We start from the raw sequence: 20,051 nt of genomic DNA on the forward strand, positions 1-20,051 counted from the left end.
TATTGATACTGATTGGATTTGACTCATTCCGTTGTTGATGAAAATATCCCGACCACATGTGCATCGACTTGTGTGTCTTTTGGTTTAATGCACATGTCATTTGAAATCAGCTGGTGGTGTTTTTGAGGACCTCTGTGTTGTGTTTGTGTTTTACCGTGGACATGGCTGCAGCGTGTTTTCACTGTGGATTAGTCAGCTGATTATTTTCAAGGTTAAATGAATAATCACACTGTATAAAAGAAACATGTATCCCCTGCACAGTTTCCCAAAGCACACGATGACATCTTGAAATGTTTTGTCCAAGCAGCACTTTGAGGAGCCTCACAGATATTCTGCTAACATGTGTGCTAAAAACAAACATTTGATTCATCGTTGAAGCCAATTTTAAGCAAAAACATGTTTGGGGAAACTATAATGGACTTCTTTGTTCTGACTTTATTTTTGTTCTGCTGCTTACAGGAACTTTTGGTGCCCCCAAAGACTTTATAACCACCCCCAAAACAAAAATGCACTCCCCCCTCTGATGCTGTGGTGAATTTATCATTGGGGTCTAATTTATCCAAGCATAACAGACACTTTTATTCATCCATTAAACGTAAATAACTGAAAATTAATAGACTTACGTCAGACAAGGTAACAGCATTATTGCCTTAATACGCCACATGCGTATTGTTTAATAATGAAAGTTTATACTACACACACTCTGTCCTCATGGCCTTTATCCCACTCTGCCTCACTTTAAATCCTCACCCTCACAGCATTTTCCTGCTCATTTCCTCCTCTCTTCATTAGTCTCATGTTAAATGCCATCCAGTATGCATATTTGATGCCTCCTTCCCTCCCTCAGTGAGGCTTTGTGAATGGAGTAATGATGATGATGTGTAAAAGACATGTGCTGGGCTACTTACATGCTGTTTTTATTTATTTAGTCAGAGGGAGCTGAAAGAGTGAATATCTGTGTGATCTTTGTTTTAAAAACAGATTCATAATTATTTGATGCGTGATTGTACAACCAAGGCAACCTTGCGTGCCTTTACTAAACATATCTGCTGTGTCTACCAAGACTCTGATTCAGGAGCTGTTTGATGAGATTGGATATTTCTCTCTCACACACATATACACAGACACACACACTTGACCTCAGTCTCGCAGTAGGAGAGATGGAGTCCTGATGTGCCAATAATCGGTTTACTTTGCTCTCTTTCTCCCCCCATTGGCGTCAGGGGAGCTCATTAGTGAGCTCTGTTACATGTCTGCAGTGTGTTTGAGCATCCACAAAGTAAGTTATGAGACGACAATAATGTGGAGCATTTGGGGGAGATTTATTGAGCAGTTTCCACGCACTGAACTCGGTACAGAAACCGCTGTTCTGGTTCAGCTACAGTTCAGGGCTGCTGCATTTACTGACCCGTGCTGAGGATCAAAAACTACACATGAAGGCTGTGTAAAGGAGATAACCTTGGAGTTTTGGAGGGAAACAGCAGCATTTTAAGTGTCATGCTTTTAATTCTCTTGTAGTGGATGTGGTGTCTCTGTACCGTTATAAACTGTCCTCCTCTGTCTCTGTAGGGGCTGCACCGAGGAGTACGAGATGAAGACCATGGAGCAGAAACCAGAACCTGAGCCTCTAGCAGCAGGATACCGACCCTCTCCTCGCCAGACCTGGCGATGGGAGAACTCACCTGTTCCTCAAGTGCTCCACCCCACTAGCATGCAGCGCTGGGCCCCCATCGGCCCCCCACCTCCTCCACTAGTACGCTCACACAAGCCCCTGATGCCAGTTCCCTACAGAGAGCCTCAGCACCTCAGCTCCAAGAGGTGAGCCTCACTTCTACACATGTGCTGCTGCCCCACTTGCACCAAGTCTTTATTTATCACTCCATTAAAATTCAGATTTTAAGGGGAAAAAAGCAAGTATAAAAAGTGTTTAAAGCCTGCAGTGTGTAGAAATGTAGAAAAGGGACAACAGCAGCTGCTTTGACTTTTTTTTCCTCGTTGTACTCTTCACCTGAAAAGCTCAGTGAGTGGCCAAAGTCTTTGTTCTAGGCTAGATGTTCTAAAGCCTCATACAGACCTTGGAGGAGGTGCAGGAGTCAAATTTCCTTTAAGTAATGAATGCGAAAAGGTTGTTATGGATGTCTTTGTCCAGTGATGACAAAATCTTGTCACCTACTTCAGCTTTAACTGCGTATTGTATGAAGTTAGTGAATCCAGTCAGCATTCTTCAGCATACTATGAGGATATTTGTTCATTAAGACTTAAAGCAATAATTAATGATGGGTGTAAAAGTGTGATATGCATTGCAGTGAGCCATCTTCACAAAGGCTTCCTGTAGTAGATAGCATCCTCGTCCAAACTCCTCAATCCTCGTCGCATTTTCAGTTTTACATCACGGAGCTGTCATCATCTTACACAGTTAATTATAGAGATGAGGAGAAAACTGCTGCAGCTGTACAGGTGGCTGTAGATGAAATGTTTTATTGCATTTTAACTAAACAGTTGTTCTGCAGCTCCTTGTCTTAGTTTGTTTATGTTGTCTGATGAAAGATTTGATGTTAAATCACTGAATGAATGTTTGAGGAAAAGTGATGTCAGCTGGATGACATCATGGATAAACCGAACATGAACTGTGACTGCTCCAAGAAAACCTGCTTAGTCCTGTCATCAGGATGTTTTCTTCATACAAAAACCATAAATATGATGGAACTCCTGTGCACGGCTCCTGAAATCCTTCTATATAACATTTCACATCAGGGTTTTCCGAGGCAGATATGTGTGAAGTAACAAAAGCCCTCAGGCTAACTCGTGTGATTACTGCACCGTATAAGCCTGCCAGACGGTCGTAAACTTGTATTGATAGTAAATGATACCCTGGCATTTTGTTTCACCTAAAAAGTGGAAACAATAAAGTCTTTGTGTGGTTTTATTCCACTTAAAGAAGTTTTTTCCCCCAAAACTGTCAATACTAGTTTTTTAAACTTGAGTTGGTTCCAGGTGTTTGTCTAAAACAACACATTTTAAGCTGTTTTCATTGTGTTTTCAGTCTGTTTTGCTCTTTTGAGTGACACACAGACACACTAGTCCTCAGTTATTTTAAATCTCTCTTATTTGTGTTATGTATCAATCACCTCTCTGTAGTACGCTTGTTTCTCTCGATTACCCACCGTCCTTTGTGTATTTCAGGCCGGTCAGCTACCCAGAGAACCACTACAGCCTGTCTCCTGCAGGAGGCGACAGGCCCTACAGAAACCCCTCAGCCAGCTTCTCCTCTCCTCCCTCCGGCCTGGTCAGTCTCACCACGATGGGACCACCTGGAATCTCACCGGGCCCCTTTGTGCGCTACAAACCTTCACCCGACAGGTGTGTGTGGGTGTGTGGTGTTTTACTCTGCAAGCTCTCCACTGTCACTCGTTTGATCTTGATCAAACATGTCTGGTTTTACTCGTAAATGCTTTGTGTGCTGAAGGTGGAATATATTGGTTCAAATCGCAGGCTGAATAGCGCGGCACGACCAGGTCTGCAGTTAGACGTGTATGAACACACAGTCTCCCAGAGGAAGGATCTGTTGTGTGGGTGGCTCTTCCTCACACTGTGGAGGTTGATAACATCTCACCCAACCAGAAAAACTTGTTTTATTCAACCGCCACAGGGATGCAAAGCAGAAGCTGGAAATGTTCTCTGCTAGTCAGAAACGTTATATTTTTACAGCTTTTATTTGAAAAAGGGTTTTGACCTTCAACCAATTATAAAATCAGGACTGATTAAAAGAGCAGAGCAACACAAAATGCAATTTTGGTCAGAAACAGCAGGAGGATTCACAGACTTCTGTTTAGTAAGGTAGAACAGACTCGTCACCTTAAACATATGCAGCTCCAGGGACCGGGAAAATCCCTGCGAATGTGTTCACTAATGTTTCTCCTGTGGTTCATATAGATTTGGAACAGGACAGCGCCCCCTGCTGCCGTATGATCCTCACCTCGGTGTGGACCTCCTCTCCAGTGGAGAATCTTCGTCAGGCTTTACCAGTCAGGAGAGTACCATGGAGCGCAGCAAAACAGGTACAGCACCACCTTCAGAAGTAAATGTTGAACTCACTTGTATGTGTCTACTCTTATGTAACATATAATGTAAAATCTCATAAGGAGCAAAAAATGAGTTTTTTATTGGTTTGGTTTTTAAAAACAGTTAAACATCACCCTACATATTTTCATTGCTGACGTCTAAACAGAGACTTGTAAAAGTCTCACATTATTGTTTAAATGTCCTAAAAAATAGGTCTCTATCTGCTGATAAACAAGCCTTTCTGAAGCCCTAAGTAGTATGTTATTCTGTCAGATTTCCCAAACATCCAATCATATGGTTGATATGCTGATAGTGCTTTTAACTCCTGCTGTCAATAGTAGTCGTATAAGATATCTATTAGCTGACCCCTGAGCAATGCGATCTTGGACTCTTTTGCAAGATTTTGGCGAAATATCTTCTTGAGGGCATCAGAGACATTATTATGTGTCTGAATTTGGACAAATCCAGAGTATGTGCAAATGAGTCCTAGCTTGTGTACCACATTATAACTTTCAGTTATAATTTATTTATTCAGTTCCATGAATTTTAACTTGTTGCTGAATGTGCTTCACTGCATATTTCCGGTGGTATTTCTGTGCGTACTTCAGCATCCCATTTCCTTTTTGTATGTAATGTAGTGGGGTTTTTTTTTTTACAGTTTTTACAGAATTTCTCACTTCCATTTATTCTATAGATATGTACTCTTCTTATGTGTTGTTTTCATGCTGCTTTAAAGAGTGCAGTTGTTGCTCAGACTAGAGGCTGCTGAGTGTGGTTTTGGTGTGTGGGGGGAGGTCAGTGTTTAAATGTGCTATAAGTATTTAATCCTCTTTGACAGCCGTGGACGTTCAGTGTGATTTGTTATAATCCTGAGAGTGTCTGTCTATGTGTGTGTTTGGATGCAGAGCCTCTCTGGCATGTCCCAGCGTCTCGAGGACCAGGTGGTGGAGGGGGGCAGAGGAGAATGCCCAGACAGGATGTCCCGGGGAAAGACTCTCCAAACAGACACTCGAAGGTCAGACTCAACATCAACACTGCGTCTCTCTTCTTTCCACCTTTCGCCTTTTCGCTGAGCTCCTCTGACTCTGTGTCCTCCGCAGGGTGAGACTCAGTACTCCAGCCACTCCAGCAGCAACACCCTGTCCAGTAACGCCTCGAGCAGCCACAGCGACGAGCGCTGGTTCGACGGAGGCGCACCTGGAGAGCGAGGAGGCGTGGGTTGCCTCGGTGAGCCGGCCGATCCTGACCCCGACCTCCTTAACAAGGGCGGATCCAACGATAGCGGCATCGACGCCTCGACCCACTACGGAAACGGTCGCCACAGTAACATGTCCAACAGCCAGTCCCACAAGGCCATGCACAGCTCTGCGACCTACAGTGGCATCCCGGAGCTGTCGGTGGGAAGGAGCGGCGGCAGCGGGGGGGAGGCTAAGAGACGAGAGTCTTCGCCCATTATACCAGCTGCGGCCAATCAGAACAAAGGGTACAGGACGAGGACGTTCCCTCCTCCTGGCTCCAGCGCTGATAAAATGGATGCTTTCAAGCCCAGGTAAGTGACAAACTCCTGATGAGATGCATCGCCTGCTGATCCTTTTCCTGTAAGAATGCCAGGCCCCATGGACAGTGAATAGATAAGATAAGATAACCTTTATTAGTCCCACACGTGGGAAATTTGTTTTGTCACAGAATAGAGTGAATGTTACAGTTTTAGGCTCAGATTCATGTGCTTATTAATCACTTTAGAGTGTTTTTATCAGTCTTTAGTTTATGTAGCATCATCACATGACTGAAAATGTTCAATACTAAACTAAATGTAGAGAAAAAGTAGGATTATGGCCGTCTAATCCTTGTCAAACATAAAGATCATCATGTGATCTCTTGCTCTCGTGGTTTTATAACTGTCAGGGCTGTGATATAAATCCACGCAGGGATTCAGCACACAAACCTCCACCCGCTTCGGTCACTCCGTGCTGGATTAAAGCAATCTGTGCTGAAACTCTGAGTCCCAGCAGCTCTTGTTCTGTACTCTGTGCATGCGATGTGTCACATGATGATCGAGACACGTAACCCCAAGTCCTAAAAAGCCAGAACATTGTTTAAGATGTGGATAAAAAAAGAATTCAATGATTTGGAAAGCTCATAAACCCATACTATATTCACATTAGAGCGTAGAAAACATCTGATATTTAAACTGACACATTTTACTATTTCATAAAAAAAATCACCCCTGTCTGAGCACAGGATGTGTTTCAGTTCAATTGATGCAGTCAAAATACAAATGATTTTTAAATGTTTGTCCTCATTCAAACAACAAACATGTTTCCTGTCTGTTTTCTGTAACCTTCAGGGCCTACACACCGCAGGGTTACAAAACTCCAGTGGAGAAACCACGGCCTGTCCGAGCCTCTACCGCAACGCCCACTTCAGCTAAGCTAAGCTCCACCCCTCTGTCCAGCTCCGCCCCCAAGTCATCATATGGCAAGAGCACACCAAGCGGTTGGCATGCAGAAGACTCCAACCCCTCTCCTTCAAACTCGACTACAGCATCGAGCTCCGACAGCAGCAACAGCAAGAAGTAAGAGCGACAGCCTCAGCGGATCTGCTCTGATGCTTGGTTCTTCTTCCGGGATAGAAATAATTTTTAGGCACCTCCTTTTATACCAAAATAATCATATAAATGACCTCGTACTCAAAAGGATGGTGGACATAAATGTGTGATTAACAGTGCAAATTATGTTTTAAAATTTCATATTTTTAAAGCGCTGATCAATGAAATTGAAGGCATTTGGCTTTTTGTGTCTTTATCCGTGGAGTCAAACTTGGGCCCGCACAGTGGCCATGAACTTTGTAACATCTGCCTCGTTTTCACTTTGTTACTTAAAATCACATCCACAAAACAAAGTGATCGGAACAACTTTCCAAGTCCGTATATCCATCCACCCGGGGAGCGCGTGATCGCTCCTAAACAAAGTGAAATCCTTCAACACGTGTTTGTTTTTACTCGAAACCATCCAAAGAGTTCTGACTCTCCTGTGAGTGGCAGTGGACCAACAAACACTGGAGGATACTGTAGGCAGAATAAAGTGGAACATAGTTTCTTACCGTGGAAAGAGGCAGGAAGCAGTGTTCAATAAAGGAAGACTGTATGTTTGTGTTTTGTTCTCATATCTTGTGTCTCCAGGCAGGTGGACACAAATTCAAAGAACGTGTTTGGACAACCTCGTCTGCGAGCGTCACTGAGGGACCTGCGCTCGCCACGACGGACGTACAAGAGCAGCATCGAGGACGACCTGAAGAAACTGATCATCATGGACAACCCGGGGGAGACGCCGCAGAGAGACCCTGTGAGCATTGTGCTGGTGGATGATATCCGTTTTCCTCTCATGAGCACACAGCTCTGACCTCTGACCTTTCTCCCTGCAGTCTCCCAGACGCCCCCTGCAGCGCACCTTTTCCGACGAGTCGCTGTGCAGCGGACGCAGGGACGCCGGCTTCGCCAGCTCTGAGAACCAGACGACTCCCAGCGACGTGCTGTTCACCTGCACGCTGCCCACACGCAAACACGCCGGCTCCTCCAACCACTCCAACCACATGCAGAGCAAGAAGGGTGAGTGCCTCGATTCTCCTCCCAGTGACTTGCAGCGACTAAAGCAAACCTGCTGTGATTGTGTTCAGATCATTAATCATGACTCTGCTGCCCCTCAGTGCCGCTCTCTGCATCCGAGCTCTCTCTGACCGAAGTGAGAGACAAGCTCCCCCCTCTGAGGAGGCTCGACCCCGGCATGATGCCCCTCCCTGACACAGCCAGCGGACTCGAGTGGTCCAGCCTGGTCAACGCTGCTAAGGCGTACGAAGGTGAGGGTGGATATTTCAGTATTAAATGTAACATAACCTGATTTGTGAGTGATGAGGTAACCACCATCTCTACAAGAGTCTCCCGGAAATATCGACCCCGACCTCACCCGTGCTGAGGATGGAGTCATGTCAGATCTTTGAACATTCGTCTGGCTGTTAGGAACCCTGAGCAGTCTACGTCCTCTCAGTGCTGATGTGTTTGTAGCAGCACAGCTTTCTATGTTAACTGTTATGTTTTCTGCTTTTCTTTACATGCAAAGCTGAAGTAGTGCTTTACTTAAAAAAAACAACAAAAAAACTTCCTTATCACTCGCTAAGCTACTGCTAACTTCACTCCACTAAACCCCATAAACCCTGTTTTTTCACAGATGTTTAACTTTATTGTAACATCTGGCAGAGCAGCCACACCGATCGTTTTATTGGACCTGGAAAAAATTTTGGACTGTTAATCATTCAGTGGAGCCTCGGTGCTTAGACTCGTATATATATTTTTATTTTTTTTTTGCACCCAGAGGATCGTTTTATGTGGCTGCTGGGATTTGGTTGCTTTTTACCTTCTTTTACCACTTTTTTTTTCCCAGGAAAGGTTTTTAGAGCACTCCTTTTCTTTTTGGGGATGTGCTTTACGTGGAAAAGGCTTTTTAAAAGCACGATCATGTGTTTATTTTGCAGCACAAAGAGCGGGTTCCCTGTTCTCGCTGACTGACCCGCAGCTCGGAGGTCCAGACACGAGACCGGCCGCTAGTCCAGTCCAGTTTCAGACTCCTCAGACGCCACGGACCACGCCCACACTCAGCAGGTAGGTCAGCCCCTCGGTTACAGAGATCCAGAACAACATGTTGTAAAGAAGCAGAGAGCGCCTGTAAATATTCAGGTTTTCATAAGTCACTACTGCCACCTGGTGGTAGTTTATCAGCATCTTCTTTTCAGCGTTTTCACCAGAATTAAAAGTTTGTTAACTCTGTGGCACCAGAGAGGCTGTTTGTCCTGCCAGTGAGCAGCACACTTTTATAAAAAAAAAAAAAAGGTTTTTACTGAAGATGACGAGCTTTCGGATCCTCATAATAAAACCAGTAAAACCTGTCTGTTTACCTGCGGCGTGCACATCACAGCGGTGTTTTGTGTGTGTAATCACTGGATCCACGGTAACGAATGCCAGGTGTGTTTGTGTGTGTTACAGCGATGAGGTGCCCAACGATCTGTCCGGTCGGCTCTACCACCTGGAAGTGATGCTGAAGCAGCTGAACAATGACCTGGAGAAAGTGAGAGCCTTTTGTTTTTCTCTCTAAAGCAGGAACCCTCTGAGGTTAAAGAACCAAATAATCGATAATAAGTGACTGTGGAGTCATGTCTTCTTAAAGACTTGATTTACATGTGTTGCTGATGTTGATTTATGTTTAAAAGCTGCATCACTTTCATTATGAGGCTCACATGTATTTGTGGCTCCATGCAGATGTTATTTGGTCTTTGATAACTGAACATTGCCTTTATTTCTCCTCCTCTCTATTACAGGAGAAGCAAGATAAGGTCGTCTTACTCGCTGAGATGGCCAACCTGAGAGAGAACAACCAGCGGCTGCAGGTGGAGAGCCAGACTGCCAGCGAGCAGCTGCGCAAGTTCAGCGTGCTTCTGACCAATCTCAACAAGCCGGGCAGCGACCACGAGGCTCACTCCTTAGCCGATTCACAGAGGGAGTGACCGACAGCCAAGGAAGAGAGTGAGGTTCAGGCCAGAGGGAGGGGCTTTCAGTTCCCATGATTCCTTGCACTCACAGGGGCGGCAGATGTCACACTCAGCTTCCACTGGGCTGCCTTAAACCAGAGAGAAAAAGATGATCTGGATTTTTTTACACCCTTCCAGTAGAGAACCTCCCTCTCTACACGCTCCCTGCTCTGAGCCTGTTTATTTTTCTAACTGACGTCTGGATATTTGTCACACGGTGTAAATACATCTGCTACTATGCCGGAGGAGCGAGCAGGAGTGGAGATCCTGACTGTTTTAGAGAACACTACATCACCTGGAGAGGCCTAATACTGTTCCTGCAGCCAATCAGCCAAAAAAATAAATAAATAAGACTGCATCTCCCAGAATGCACTAGAAGAGAGGAAGCTCTACAGACGTGGTACTGTAGATAGATACCTGTGTGGTACAATTCTCATATATCAGTTATATCGACAATGTACTGATATTGTATAAGAGACGTACTAAAGGTGTGTGTGTGTGTGTGTGTGTGTGTGTGTGTGTGTGTGTGTGTGTGTGTGTGTGTGTGTGTGTGTGTGTGTGTGTGTGTGTGTACGTACAGCGGAGTGATGAACAAACCTGTTTACTGTAATCTGAACCCTGTGGGCCTCGTTTTCCTGCCCTCCGTTTACACGGGTGACCCGCGGCGGCCCACGGATGTGAATCAAGCCATCAGTGTGCCGAGAGCAAACGGTCGCAGAGCTCGCCAGCGTGGCGGCGTCGTATCTCCCACACAGAGCAGCGTCCTCAGCAGTGCCCGATCATCTCAGACCTGAATGAAATGATGGTTGCTTTAACCTTAAGCGGGTCCTTTGTTTGGTTTTAGTTGCAGAATTTTGAGAGTTACACTTACCTGCTTTCTGGTGAAGAGCTTATTCTGAAGTGATGTGGTTGGCGTAGCCCCACATGAGCCCAGTTTTGACCATATTGTTTATGTTTTGGGGAATAAAGCATGGCGAATAAACTTTCATTTTTACCTTTTTTATTGGACGTACCAACTGCTGTAGCTGGATTACTGTAAAACTGGAGAAATGTTTAAAAATCAGCCAACTTCTCGCTCCTGGCAGCTCTCAGAAGAGCTGGTAGTTATGAGGTGATTCGATGGCTCACACACGTCATGTTATTTTTGCTTTTGTGAAATCAAATTGCTTCCATCACATCGCTGTAACCTCTAGCCGACGTCCTTTAACAAACCTTGTGTTGTTTATGATTTCGTGTGTCGGGCAGCAGAGCGAGCCGGTTGTTGTTTTTGTGTTTTAAGACGTCACAAACTGAACTGGAGTGCATAAAGCATGTGCAACAGCCTCACCAAGAAAGTAAATAAGTGTATTTTCTCAAAGTGTTCTCAAGTCTTCATGTATTTGTGATCCAGTGAAGCTCCGTCTCCGGCTGAGCGCGCTCACAGGAAACATGTACTGTACCTGAAAGCCCGTCACATCAGGACAGATGTGCTTGTTTGAGAGGACTTTTCTTGTGTTTTATACTGCGACAGTGCTCTCAATGATACTGTGTACTGTATTTTTCATACAGAAACATATTTTTGAATGCTGGCAGTGAATAGACAGTACACCCCAACCCCCTCGCCCTGCTAAAACTGTACTGCACTCTCATCTCTCTGATAAAACAGGAGGTTTCTCTTTAACTGGATCTGTTTAAAGTTTCCACTCAGGTTCCTCAGGATGCTGTTAACAACACTCGACCGTTGGGGGGGAGGGGGGGTTGATGATGACAGACGTCACCCTGCTGTCTGCACCGTTGTCCCTTTAAATGTTTTTGGGCAGCAGGATGTTTCAAATTGCTGGAAGAGCCAAATAAAACCTTTTTTTTTTTTTTTTTTGTCACTGACCCCGGAGGATAACTAACGCCTTCTTCACCCCACCCCCGCTCCTCTCTCTCTCTCTCTGCAGCACCCGCTTTAAACCCACCGCCTCCTTCTCTGGGTTGTTGTCATCCCAGTTTTTCCTTTGTCATTTTTTGTCTTTAAGCAGCTTCAGTCGGGTTCCTGTTAGCAGGATGTCCTCCATCCACACAGCTCTGCAGGTGTAGCTGTGATTTTAGTGTCTTCAAGTCTTAATCTTTAGTTTGCTGATGTAAAAGGGGCAAGGTTGTTTTTGTTTGTTTTTTACATATATATATAAATCTTGTTATGTATAATTTTAAGCTATTTAAAGCATACACAAGGACCCCTATTGAACAAATCCAATAATGCATTATTATAATAATAATAATGATAATTACTGGTAATATTGTGCGACCAGTTATTCTGTTTTTTGTTGTTAATATTTTTATAATTTATTTTTGACATGTTGGTCACTGTTGCAGACAATAGTGAAGATGAGAGGGTACTGTGTTTTCTCTTCAATTCCTCCTTCCTTTACTTTTTCCTCAAGCCTCATTGTTCCTCTTTCCATCGATGTTTCCTGCATTCAGCAGGAATAACTGAAGCAAGGGTTTGGTTTTCTTTGGGTTGTAATAACGTGTACATTTTAAAAGTGTAAATTATGTTTTCATTGTTTTATAAAAAAAATATATTAAAAATAAGTCAAAACATTTGCTGGTTTCTGGTCTTTGAGTTTTTGAGCTGCGGTTCAAAAATAACCTTTTAGTTTCAGATTTTAGAAAACGACTGCAGGGTTGTAAGGAGTTAGTAAATTCTGTGTATGTAAAGAAAATGTTTTTCACTTAAACATGAAGCAGATTTTTGCTGCATTAACAGTACATTTGAAAAAAAAAAATTTTGCTGTCTGTCCCCGTTTTCATTTTTAGGTTCCTGGTTAAATGAATTAATCAGTACATTTTTCATTAATAAACTGGTAAAAACAGTCTCTCCCATCGGTGTCCGACATAAAGAACCTGAGTAAATTATTATTTTTTTAATTCTGTATTTAAATTTCATTTGAGGAGAAAAATAAAAAATAAAAAAACCGAACCTACCAGACCCTGTTTGAAAAGTAATCACCCCTCTTTATCATAAACACTTGATTGCAGTTCTGTTAAGTGTGGCACAATTTTGTCACAGCAGTGAATACAACTAAGAAAAAAAAACAAACACATTCAGTCCATTTTGTTTATAGCAGAAAGCGTCAATGAAACAGATTTTACACAATCAACACAAGTTGTTAGAAAAAAGTCTCAAATGTATTTTACAGTAAGTGCTTTCTGTCTTTGAGTCGACAGGAAGTTTACTTTATACAATACTGATTTTTTAACTCTGAACTGTAGTGGAAGAAGCTTTAAGTCAAGGAAGAAGATCCAGGGCTTCAGCAGGTCGGAAACGTTTACGAGCCGCACATCAGGCACTCGTCCTTGTTCTCCAGAGAGCACACCATGGCCGCCGTGTTGCGCTCTTTGATCTCCTGCTCCGAGGACGTGGCCGGCTGTGCCTCCTTCAGCTTCTCCTTGTTCAGGGTGAACTGGATGGGGTTGGCGGCAGGCTTGGTCCTCAGATAGTACATCCCAGTCTTCAGACCCTGCGGTGGGAGAAAGACGGAGTTATTTTAAACCCCAACATGTCTTCACGGTGAGGTTTCACTCCTCCTCGTGCAGCTCGACACTCACCTGCTTCCAGCCGTAGAAGTGCATGCTGGTCAGCTTGCCGTAGTTCGGCTCTGCTATGTGGATGTTCAGGGACTGGCTCTGGTCAATGTAGGCCCCACGGTCGGCGGCCATCTTGACTACAGTTTTCTGTGAGATCTCCCATACGGTTTTGTAGAGCTGCTTCAGATCATCTGGGATCTCATTGATGTTCTGTCAAAATTAAAAAAAATAATAATTAAAACTAAAGTTTCAGGTTCAAACACAAAGGAGTAAAAACAAGAAGAAAAAAAACCCCCACCTGAGCTTAAAACATCTTAAACTTCTCAGCTGATGGTATTTGGGACACAGACCAGAATTTAGGGCTAATGTGATGCTTAAAACCATTTTCCATTCAATTTTATTTAAGTAGCACCAAATCACAACAACACTCATGTCACAGTGCTTTATTTTGTAAGCTAACGACAACAATTGAGAGAAAACGCCAACAGATGACCTAGCAAGCACTGCGTGACAGTGGGGAGGAAAAACTCCCCTTTAACAGGAAGAAACAATTTGCTGTGGAAACGAAATAGTTACAAAAATAATTGGACCATTTCAGAATGTTAGACTGAGATGACGGATTTCCTTCTTTGTGTTTTCACAGATTGCTTTGGATCCTCTAAATATTTGACTGTTCAGTGATTTACTTTGTGGCACCTAATCGAAATTAGTTTTTTAATTGATGAACTAGAAGACTAATTATTCAAGATGAAAGAGGATGAAAAACAGCAAAGAGATGGAGTATTGCCTAATTTCATTATGCTTTTTTTCAAGAGTCTTGAAGCTTTAAATGTATATATTTAAAAGCAGTTAAGTGGCATTTTATCTTTTCCTGTAAAGGAAATGTTTGGGAATCAATATTTTAGTCTACAGAATGAAGTTCACACCTAAGAAGCTGGAACCTAGAGATGTCTGTCATCTTTAATGGTTTTCCTCCCTGCTGATGATTACCTGGATGGAGCCATTGTTAGCGATCAGCTGGTTCTTCATCTCCTCAGTCCACAGGCCCCTCTCTGTCAGGTCTTTGAGCAGGTGGGGGTTGACGATCTGAAACTCCCCCGAGAGCACCCGGCGGGTGTAGATGTTGCTTGTGTAGGCCTCGATGGACTCGTTGTTGCCCAGGATCTGGGCGGTGGAGGCCGTGGGCATTGGGGACAGCAGCAGGCTGTTCCTCACGCCATGTTTGGCGATCTTCTCCTTCAGCAGCTTCCAGTCCCACAGGTCCGTTGGCGTCTTCTCCCACATGTCGTACTGGAGAATGCCCTTACTCACCGGCGAGCCTTCGTACGTCTCATAGGTGCCGAGCTCGGCGGCCAGCTCGCAGCTCGCTTCCAAAGCGGCATAATACATAGTCTCAAAGATCTGGATGTTGAGCAGTTGAGCCTCGGGGCTTTCAAAGGGATAACGCATAAGGATGAAAGCATCAGCCAATCCCTGGACCCCGATTCCTATCGGCCTGTGGCGCATGTTCGACCTCCTGGCTTCTTCCACCGGGTAGTAGTTGATGTTGATAACCTTGTTCAAGTTCCTGACAATTACTTTGGTCACGGATGCCAATTTTTTAAAGTCATAAGTCCGCTCAGGGGTGACGTACATGTTGAGAGCGACAGAGGCCAGATTGCAAACCGCCACCTCGTCCTTGCTAGTGTACTCGACGATTTCCGTGCAGAGGTTGCTGCACTTGATGGTGCCCAGATTCTGCTGGTTGCTCTTCCTGTTGCAGGCATCTTTGTAGACCATGTACGGCGTCCCGGTTTCTGTCTGCGACTCGATGATTGCATACCATAGCTGCTGAGCCTTCACCACACGCTTCACCCTCCCCTCCTTCTCATATCTGGTGTAGAGTTCTTCAAACTCCTCCCCCCAGCACTCATCCAGCCCGGGGCAGTCGGCCGGACACATCAGGGACCAGTCTTCGTTGTTCTCCACCCGCTTCATGAAGAGGTCAGGGATCCACAGGGCGTAGAACAGGTCCCTGGCTCGCTGCTCCTCCTTTCCCGTGTTCTTCTTCAGCTCCAGGAAGTCAAACACATCGAAGTGCCAGGGCTCCAGGTACATGGCGAAGGCGCCGGGTCTTTTGTTGCCCCCCTGATCAACATAACGCGCTGTGTTGTTGTAAACCCTCAACATTGGGACGAGCCCGTTGGAACAGCCGTTGGTGCCGGCGATGTAGCTCCCCGTGGATCTAATGCAGCTGACTGCCACGCCAATCCCTCCAGCTGATTTGGAGATGAGGGCGCAATGCTTCAGCGTGTCGTAGATCCCCTCGATGCTGTCATCCTTCATGGCGAGCAGGAAGCAGCTGGACAGCTGCGGCCTGTTGGTTCCAGCATTGAAGAGGGTCGGGGAGGCGTGGGTGAACCACTTCTCTGACAGCAGGTTGTAGGTCTCGATGACTGCTTCGATATCCGTCCCGTGGATTCCCACAGCCACCCTCATGAGCATGTGCTGCGGACGCTCAGCTACTTTGCCATTGATCTTTAGCAGGTAGGAGCGCTCCAGAGTCTTGAAGCCAAAGAAGTTGTAGGAGAAATCTCTGTCATAGATTATGGCCGAGTTAAGGCGGTCTTTGTTTGCAAGAACAATGTCAAGTGTGTCTTTCGAAATCATGGAGGAGTGGCGTTTGTTCAGGGGGTTGATGTAGTTGTACAGGTCCTCCATGACGTCGCTGAACACCTTCTTCGTCTCTTTGTGCAAGTTAGAGACGGCGATGCGTGCTGCGAGGATGGCGTAGTCGGGGTACTTGGTTGTGAGAGTGGCAGCGATCTCCGCCGCCAGCGTGTCGAGCTCCACAGTGGTGACGCCGCTGTACAAACCCTGGATGACCTTCATCGTGATCTGGGCTGGGTCCACAAACTCCATGTTGAGTCCGTAGCAAAGCTTCTGGATGCGAGATGTGATTTTGTCGAACATGACGCGCTCTTGGCGTCCATCTGAAAAATAGAGAAACGCGTTTTTACTTCAGTGTAAATTAGCGGGCAAAGCTCAGGAGGTAGTAGCTTCACTTTCGCTAGAGCAGAGCATGAAATATGAAGTGTTGAAGGCAACAATTGTACGTGCCTATGAACTGGTACCTGAGGCCTACAGGCAGAAATTTAGGAACCACAAGAGTCCAGCAGTCAAACATATGTGGAGTTTGCACTAGGGCTGAACGATTATGGAAAATAATCTAATTGCGATTTTTTGCCCCAATATTGCGATTGCGATGCGATTATTTTTTAAGGTCTTTGTCTTCTGTATTATTAAACAAAGACAAGCAATACATCATATAGTATGGCCAATACTATATTACATTAATTTTAAACTGTTCTTTCCTGGAAGACAGACCTCTGTTATGATGACATGAGGTGATGCATGAATTGATGACTGACATTTTTATTTAACTTCTTCAATCACAACAGTATATTTGAACATACACAATAGTTTATTTTTAGCTTACAAACATCTGAGCATAAAGTGCTGACAAGGAACCCTGGTGTAAACATTAAAATGAAAGTCAGTACAATGTGCAGATTGCAGAAATATACATAAAAAAAATCAGTGGCTTTACCACACTCAGTTTTTCGACATCTGTGAACTACTAGACAGTCATTCAATTAAAAAATAATATTAAATAAATAAAACTAATAAATAAAAAATACACACATCTTACTGATCTCTGCAGTCAGTAACATTACACATAAAGTGCAAACATAATAGCAATTGTATAAACACACACACAAACACGCCTTTAAAATTTAAAGGCGTGAAATTGGACGGTCTAGCCTTCTGAATCAGAAGGCTAGTTCTGATTAGCGTCACCGCTGTCTCGGTGGAGTTTAATAAACTCGGCCGTCTGCTTCTTGCTATCTAAAATATAACCAGACACTGGTGTAAATTCTCGACTGTCTCATACTTCTGTTTAATAAGTTTTCTGTTTGACGTTTAGTCAGCTGTGTGAAAACCAAGGAGGAACCCACCCGGGGGATTAATAAAGTTTTATTTTATCTAATCTAATAACTTTAATCTCAGCCAAACCGATTTACTCACGAACAAATAAAACACTGAAAAAAGCCCAACAATAACATTTTTAGGTTGTCTAAGTGACTTATATATTACGTTTAACCCGAGCAGCGAAACTCCGCGGTGATCTGAAAATGATGTGCCGGGAGTTGTGCCGTTCTCGGCCGCATCAGTAACCCTCGAGCTCCCGGCTAGCTGTCGAGCTGGTGGGTAGCAGACGCCTCTGAAAACGTCGAAGCACTTTTGCAAATATGGGATATCTTGATAAACCGAGCAGATATTTGATGTTTACACAACTACTTTCTCGCCTGAAAATATGTTAAAAGTTTATTTTGTGACCCAGAAAGATTAGTATGAGTAATTTTAAAACTTAGTAGCGGCCGCCATTGCTGGAAACTGGAGTTTGGCTGGGCCGCGCTATGAATTCTGGGATATGGTAGTAATTTGGACAGCCTTCGGCGCGTCGCTGTGACGTAATCGGTCTACAAATGCGGCCTCAGGAGGATGCAGCCCATGAATTTGGACATGTCCAGAGTATAATCGCAGCCTTTGCGGTTAGAAAATTGCACTTGATCATGTCGCGATATTATCGCAAATGCGATATATCGTTCAGCCCTAGTTTGCACATGAAAAAGGGGCTCTTTTTGATAAGTGGTGTGCTGCTAACAGAGTTGGTGATGATTATGAGTCTCTGAGCGAGTTAATGCTACTGGAGGATTTAAAAAAAATTCACTACCTGAGAGAGTCATAATGTTCTTAAATGAACATACATGGCAAGTACGGCAGTATTGGACAACATCAGATTTCAGTCCTGGCCAGAAGAAATGTTTCAGAATTCTGCTGTAGGTCTTGTTAACCCCCAAATGTCCTGACCATGGATGGTCATGTGCTAAGGACAATACCTGGGTACGATAGGCAGTAGGTACAACCACCAAATTCAGGATTGGTTGTATTTTGTCAGCAGGTGGAACTTTGGCCTGAACCTTAGATCCAGAGATAAATGTGATCCCGTCACCAAAGGGATCTGACCTCATAAAGGAATCAACCAAGTCTGGGCCCTCATAACTACACAAGCTGGAAAAATGGCAGGCTGGTCTTGGGCTGAGTCAGAGTCCACAGCACCAATCACAGGACAGTTTATTTAAAAGGCAGAAAACTAAACCTGCTTGTTTCAGATAACAAGGGGCTACACTGAGGCTCAAAAAGGCATGAAGATGACAATCATATCTTTAGATGAAGCTCAACCCAAAAGTAAAGTTTCTTCCTATGATGCATTTAGTCTCTATTAATCGTTTTTCTTTGTGTTTTGTCATTAATCTTTTTTCTACACTCTTCTCTTGTTTAGTTATTTTTTCCTCCCTCTGCTCCTTTTCCCTTCCATCTCCCCTCATCCTCCAACCAGTCGATGGTTGCCCCTCCCTGAACCCTCCTAACAGGAAAAGAACCGATTTCTCTTCTTGATGATTGGGAGTTCTTTCTCCCAATCATCGCCAAGACCTGCTCAACACTGTAAGGTTTGAACATTACAGTTCAGATCAAACTCTGAACACACTGTCAAAACTACCTTCAAAGAGGAGGTGTTGTAAGGGTTTATAGATCTTCTTTATGACGTTACACTGCGAGGCTATAAAAACTTTTGGCGCCTCTTTTAAGACAAAGACTAAGTCCATATTGTCAAACTACAACCGACCCCACCACCACCACTTAAACACGTTTAACCTCCACGTCAGGGGGACGGTGCAGCACTAACCAGCTCCTCACTAGTCCAGGTTAACCAGCCTGTCGCTAAATGATGTAACCCCACAGCAGACAGAATCACCGGTAACTCCACACGAAGCTAACCGAGGCCTGCTACAACATCGCAGCGCTCACCTCTTTTGATCACATGCATGTTGGCGGGCTCAGGCGTCTCTGTCTCAGGGACGGGGGTGTGAGCAGCTCTCCAGGTACAGTCGAAGCTGTTCGCGGGATCACAGCGAGCTGCTGGACACTAACTCGCCGACTGCTTGCTGTAGAAGCGCGCGAAAGAGCCCCAGAAAACCCGCTCACCTCCTATTTGTACGGAATGCGTCACCACGGAAGTGAAGAGATGGACAGGCATCTCGGCCAATCAACATCGCGGGACTTCAAATCTGGCGGGACAGAGAAGTGTGTCATAACAGTGGGTCAAAACACACAAAAAAGCAACTTTTACAGTCAAAGTAAACTATCCTGTTAACAGGAAAATGTCACATGTATGTGTACATGAGGTGTATTTGTCTGAAAAGGTTAAAAATTCCCGAGTTAGTACAGAAAAAATGGTGTGTTTGGGGTTTATTGTGCGTTTTCAGTTTGTATATATGTCTGTTTTGTTTTCAGAGGCAGGATTTTGAATCGTAAGAACACATATTATAGTGGTAATTTACAAAGAACCAAAGTATAAATAATAACTGCATGTCAAAGTATTATATTTGTGAATTACACGTTTCTGATGCATCAGTTTAAAAGGTTTGATTTAAACTTAAATCCTTAAAGAGTCAGAAGACTTAAAAATCCGGAGAAACAGTAATAAATAAAACATGTTTGCTTTGTCACAGCAAAGCACTGAAGTTTAATGTGCTGCAGAAGCAGTAGAAAATATACACTCAATGGCCACTTCATTGGGCACACCTACACCTGCACTAAGGCAGATAGAGTGAGGCTTCAGAGTGTAGTCAAGGCAGCACAGAAGATCATCGGCTGCCTTCTCCTCTCTCTGATGGACATTTATTCCTCCCACTGCCTCAACAGAGCAACAAACATCATCAAAGACAGCTCCCACCCTGGTTTCAACTTGT

The 20,051-nt window shown here is 44.3% G+C and overlaps 2 protein-coding genes across 4 annotated transcripts in view; one reads left to right on the top strand and one right to left on the bottom strand.

Moving 5' to 3' along the window:
• The window catches only part of sipa1l3 (signal-induced proliferation-associated 1 like 3), an 89,617-nt gene extending 77,410 nt beyond the window's left edge, over positions 1-12,207 (top strand). The window contains exons 13-25 of one of the 3 annotated variants that reach the window (XR_014907351.1): positions 1,570-1,818; positions 3,184-3,360; positions 3,934-4,058; positions 4,968-5,077; positions 5,163-5,611; positions 6,410-6,637; positions 7,244-7,406; positions 7,486-7,669; positions 7,768-7,917; positions 8,590-8,716; positions 9,098-9,179; positions 9,430-10,189; positions 10,220-12,207. Coding sequence is in view for 1 of the 3 variants with exons in the window: in XM_085380989.1 (XP_085237115.1) it covers positions 1,570-1,818; positions 3,184-3,360; positions 3,934-4,058; positions 4,968-5,077; positions 5,163-5,611; positions 6,410-6,637; positions 7,244-7,406; positions 7,486-7,669; positions 7,768-7,917; positions 8,590-8,716; positions 9,098-9,179; positions 9,430-9,615 (2,230 nt within the window). In the remaining 2 variants the exon portion in view is untranslated. Of the gene's footprint in view, positions 1-1,569; positions 1,819-3,183; positions 3,361-3,933; positions 4,059-4,967; positions 5,078-5,162; positions 5,612-6,409; positions 6,638-7,243; positions 7,407-7,485; positions 7,670-7,767; positions 7,918-8,589; positions 8,717-9,097; positions 9,180-9,429 lie in introns of all 3 variants that reach the window. The other 2 variants (XR_014907352.1, XM_085380989.1) reach the window with 2 other exon arrangements.
• A 503-nt stretch (positions 12,208-12,710) lies between these two features.
• Positions 12,711-19,297, bottom strand: LOC146654157 (ribonucleoside-diphosphate reductase large subunit). Its single transcript, XM_085380993.1, has 4 exons — positions 19,108-19,297; positions 14,185-16,166; positions 13,216-13,404; positions 12,711-13,127 (listed from the first exon to the last, which is right to left on the bottom strand). The coding sequence occupies exons 1-4, from the start codon at positions 19,124-19,126 to the stop codon at positions 12,936-12,938; spliced, it is 2,382 nt and encodes a 793-aa protein (XP_085237119.1). The 5' UTR covers positions 19,127-19,297; the 3' UTR covers positions 12,711-12,935.
• Positions 19,298-20,051: the final 754 nt, after the last annotated feature.

Source organism: Rhamphochromis longiceps, linkage group LG14, assembly GCF_057381845.1.
Source record: "Rhamphochromis longiceps isolate RC_006_pf linkage group LG14, R_longiceps_female_GT1.1, whole genome shotgun sequence".
In the NCBI taxonomy this organism is placed as follows: domain Eukaryota; kingdom Metazoa; phylum Chordata; class Actinopteri; order Cichliformes; family Cichlidae; genus Rhamphochromis; species Rhamphochromis longiceps.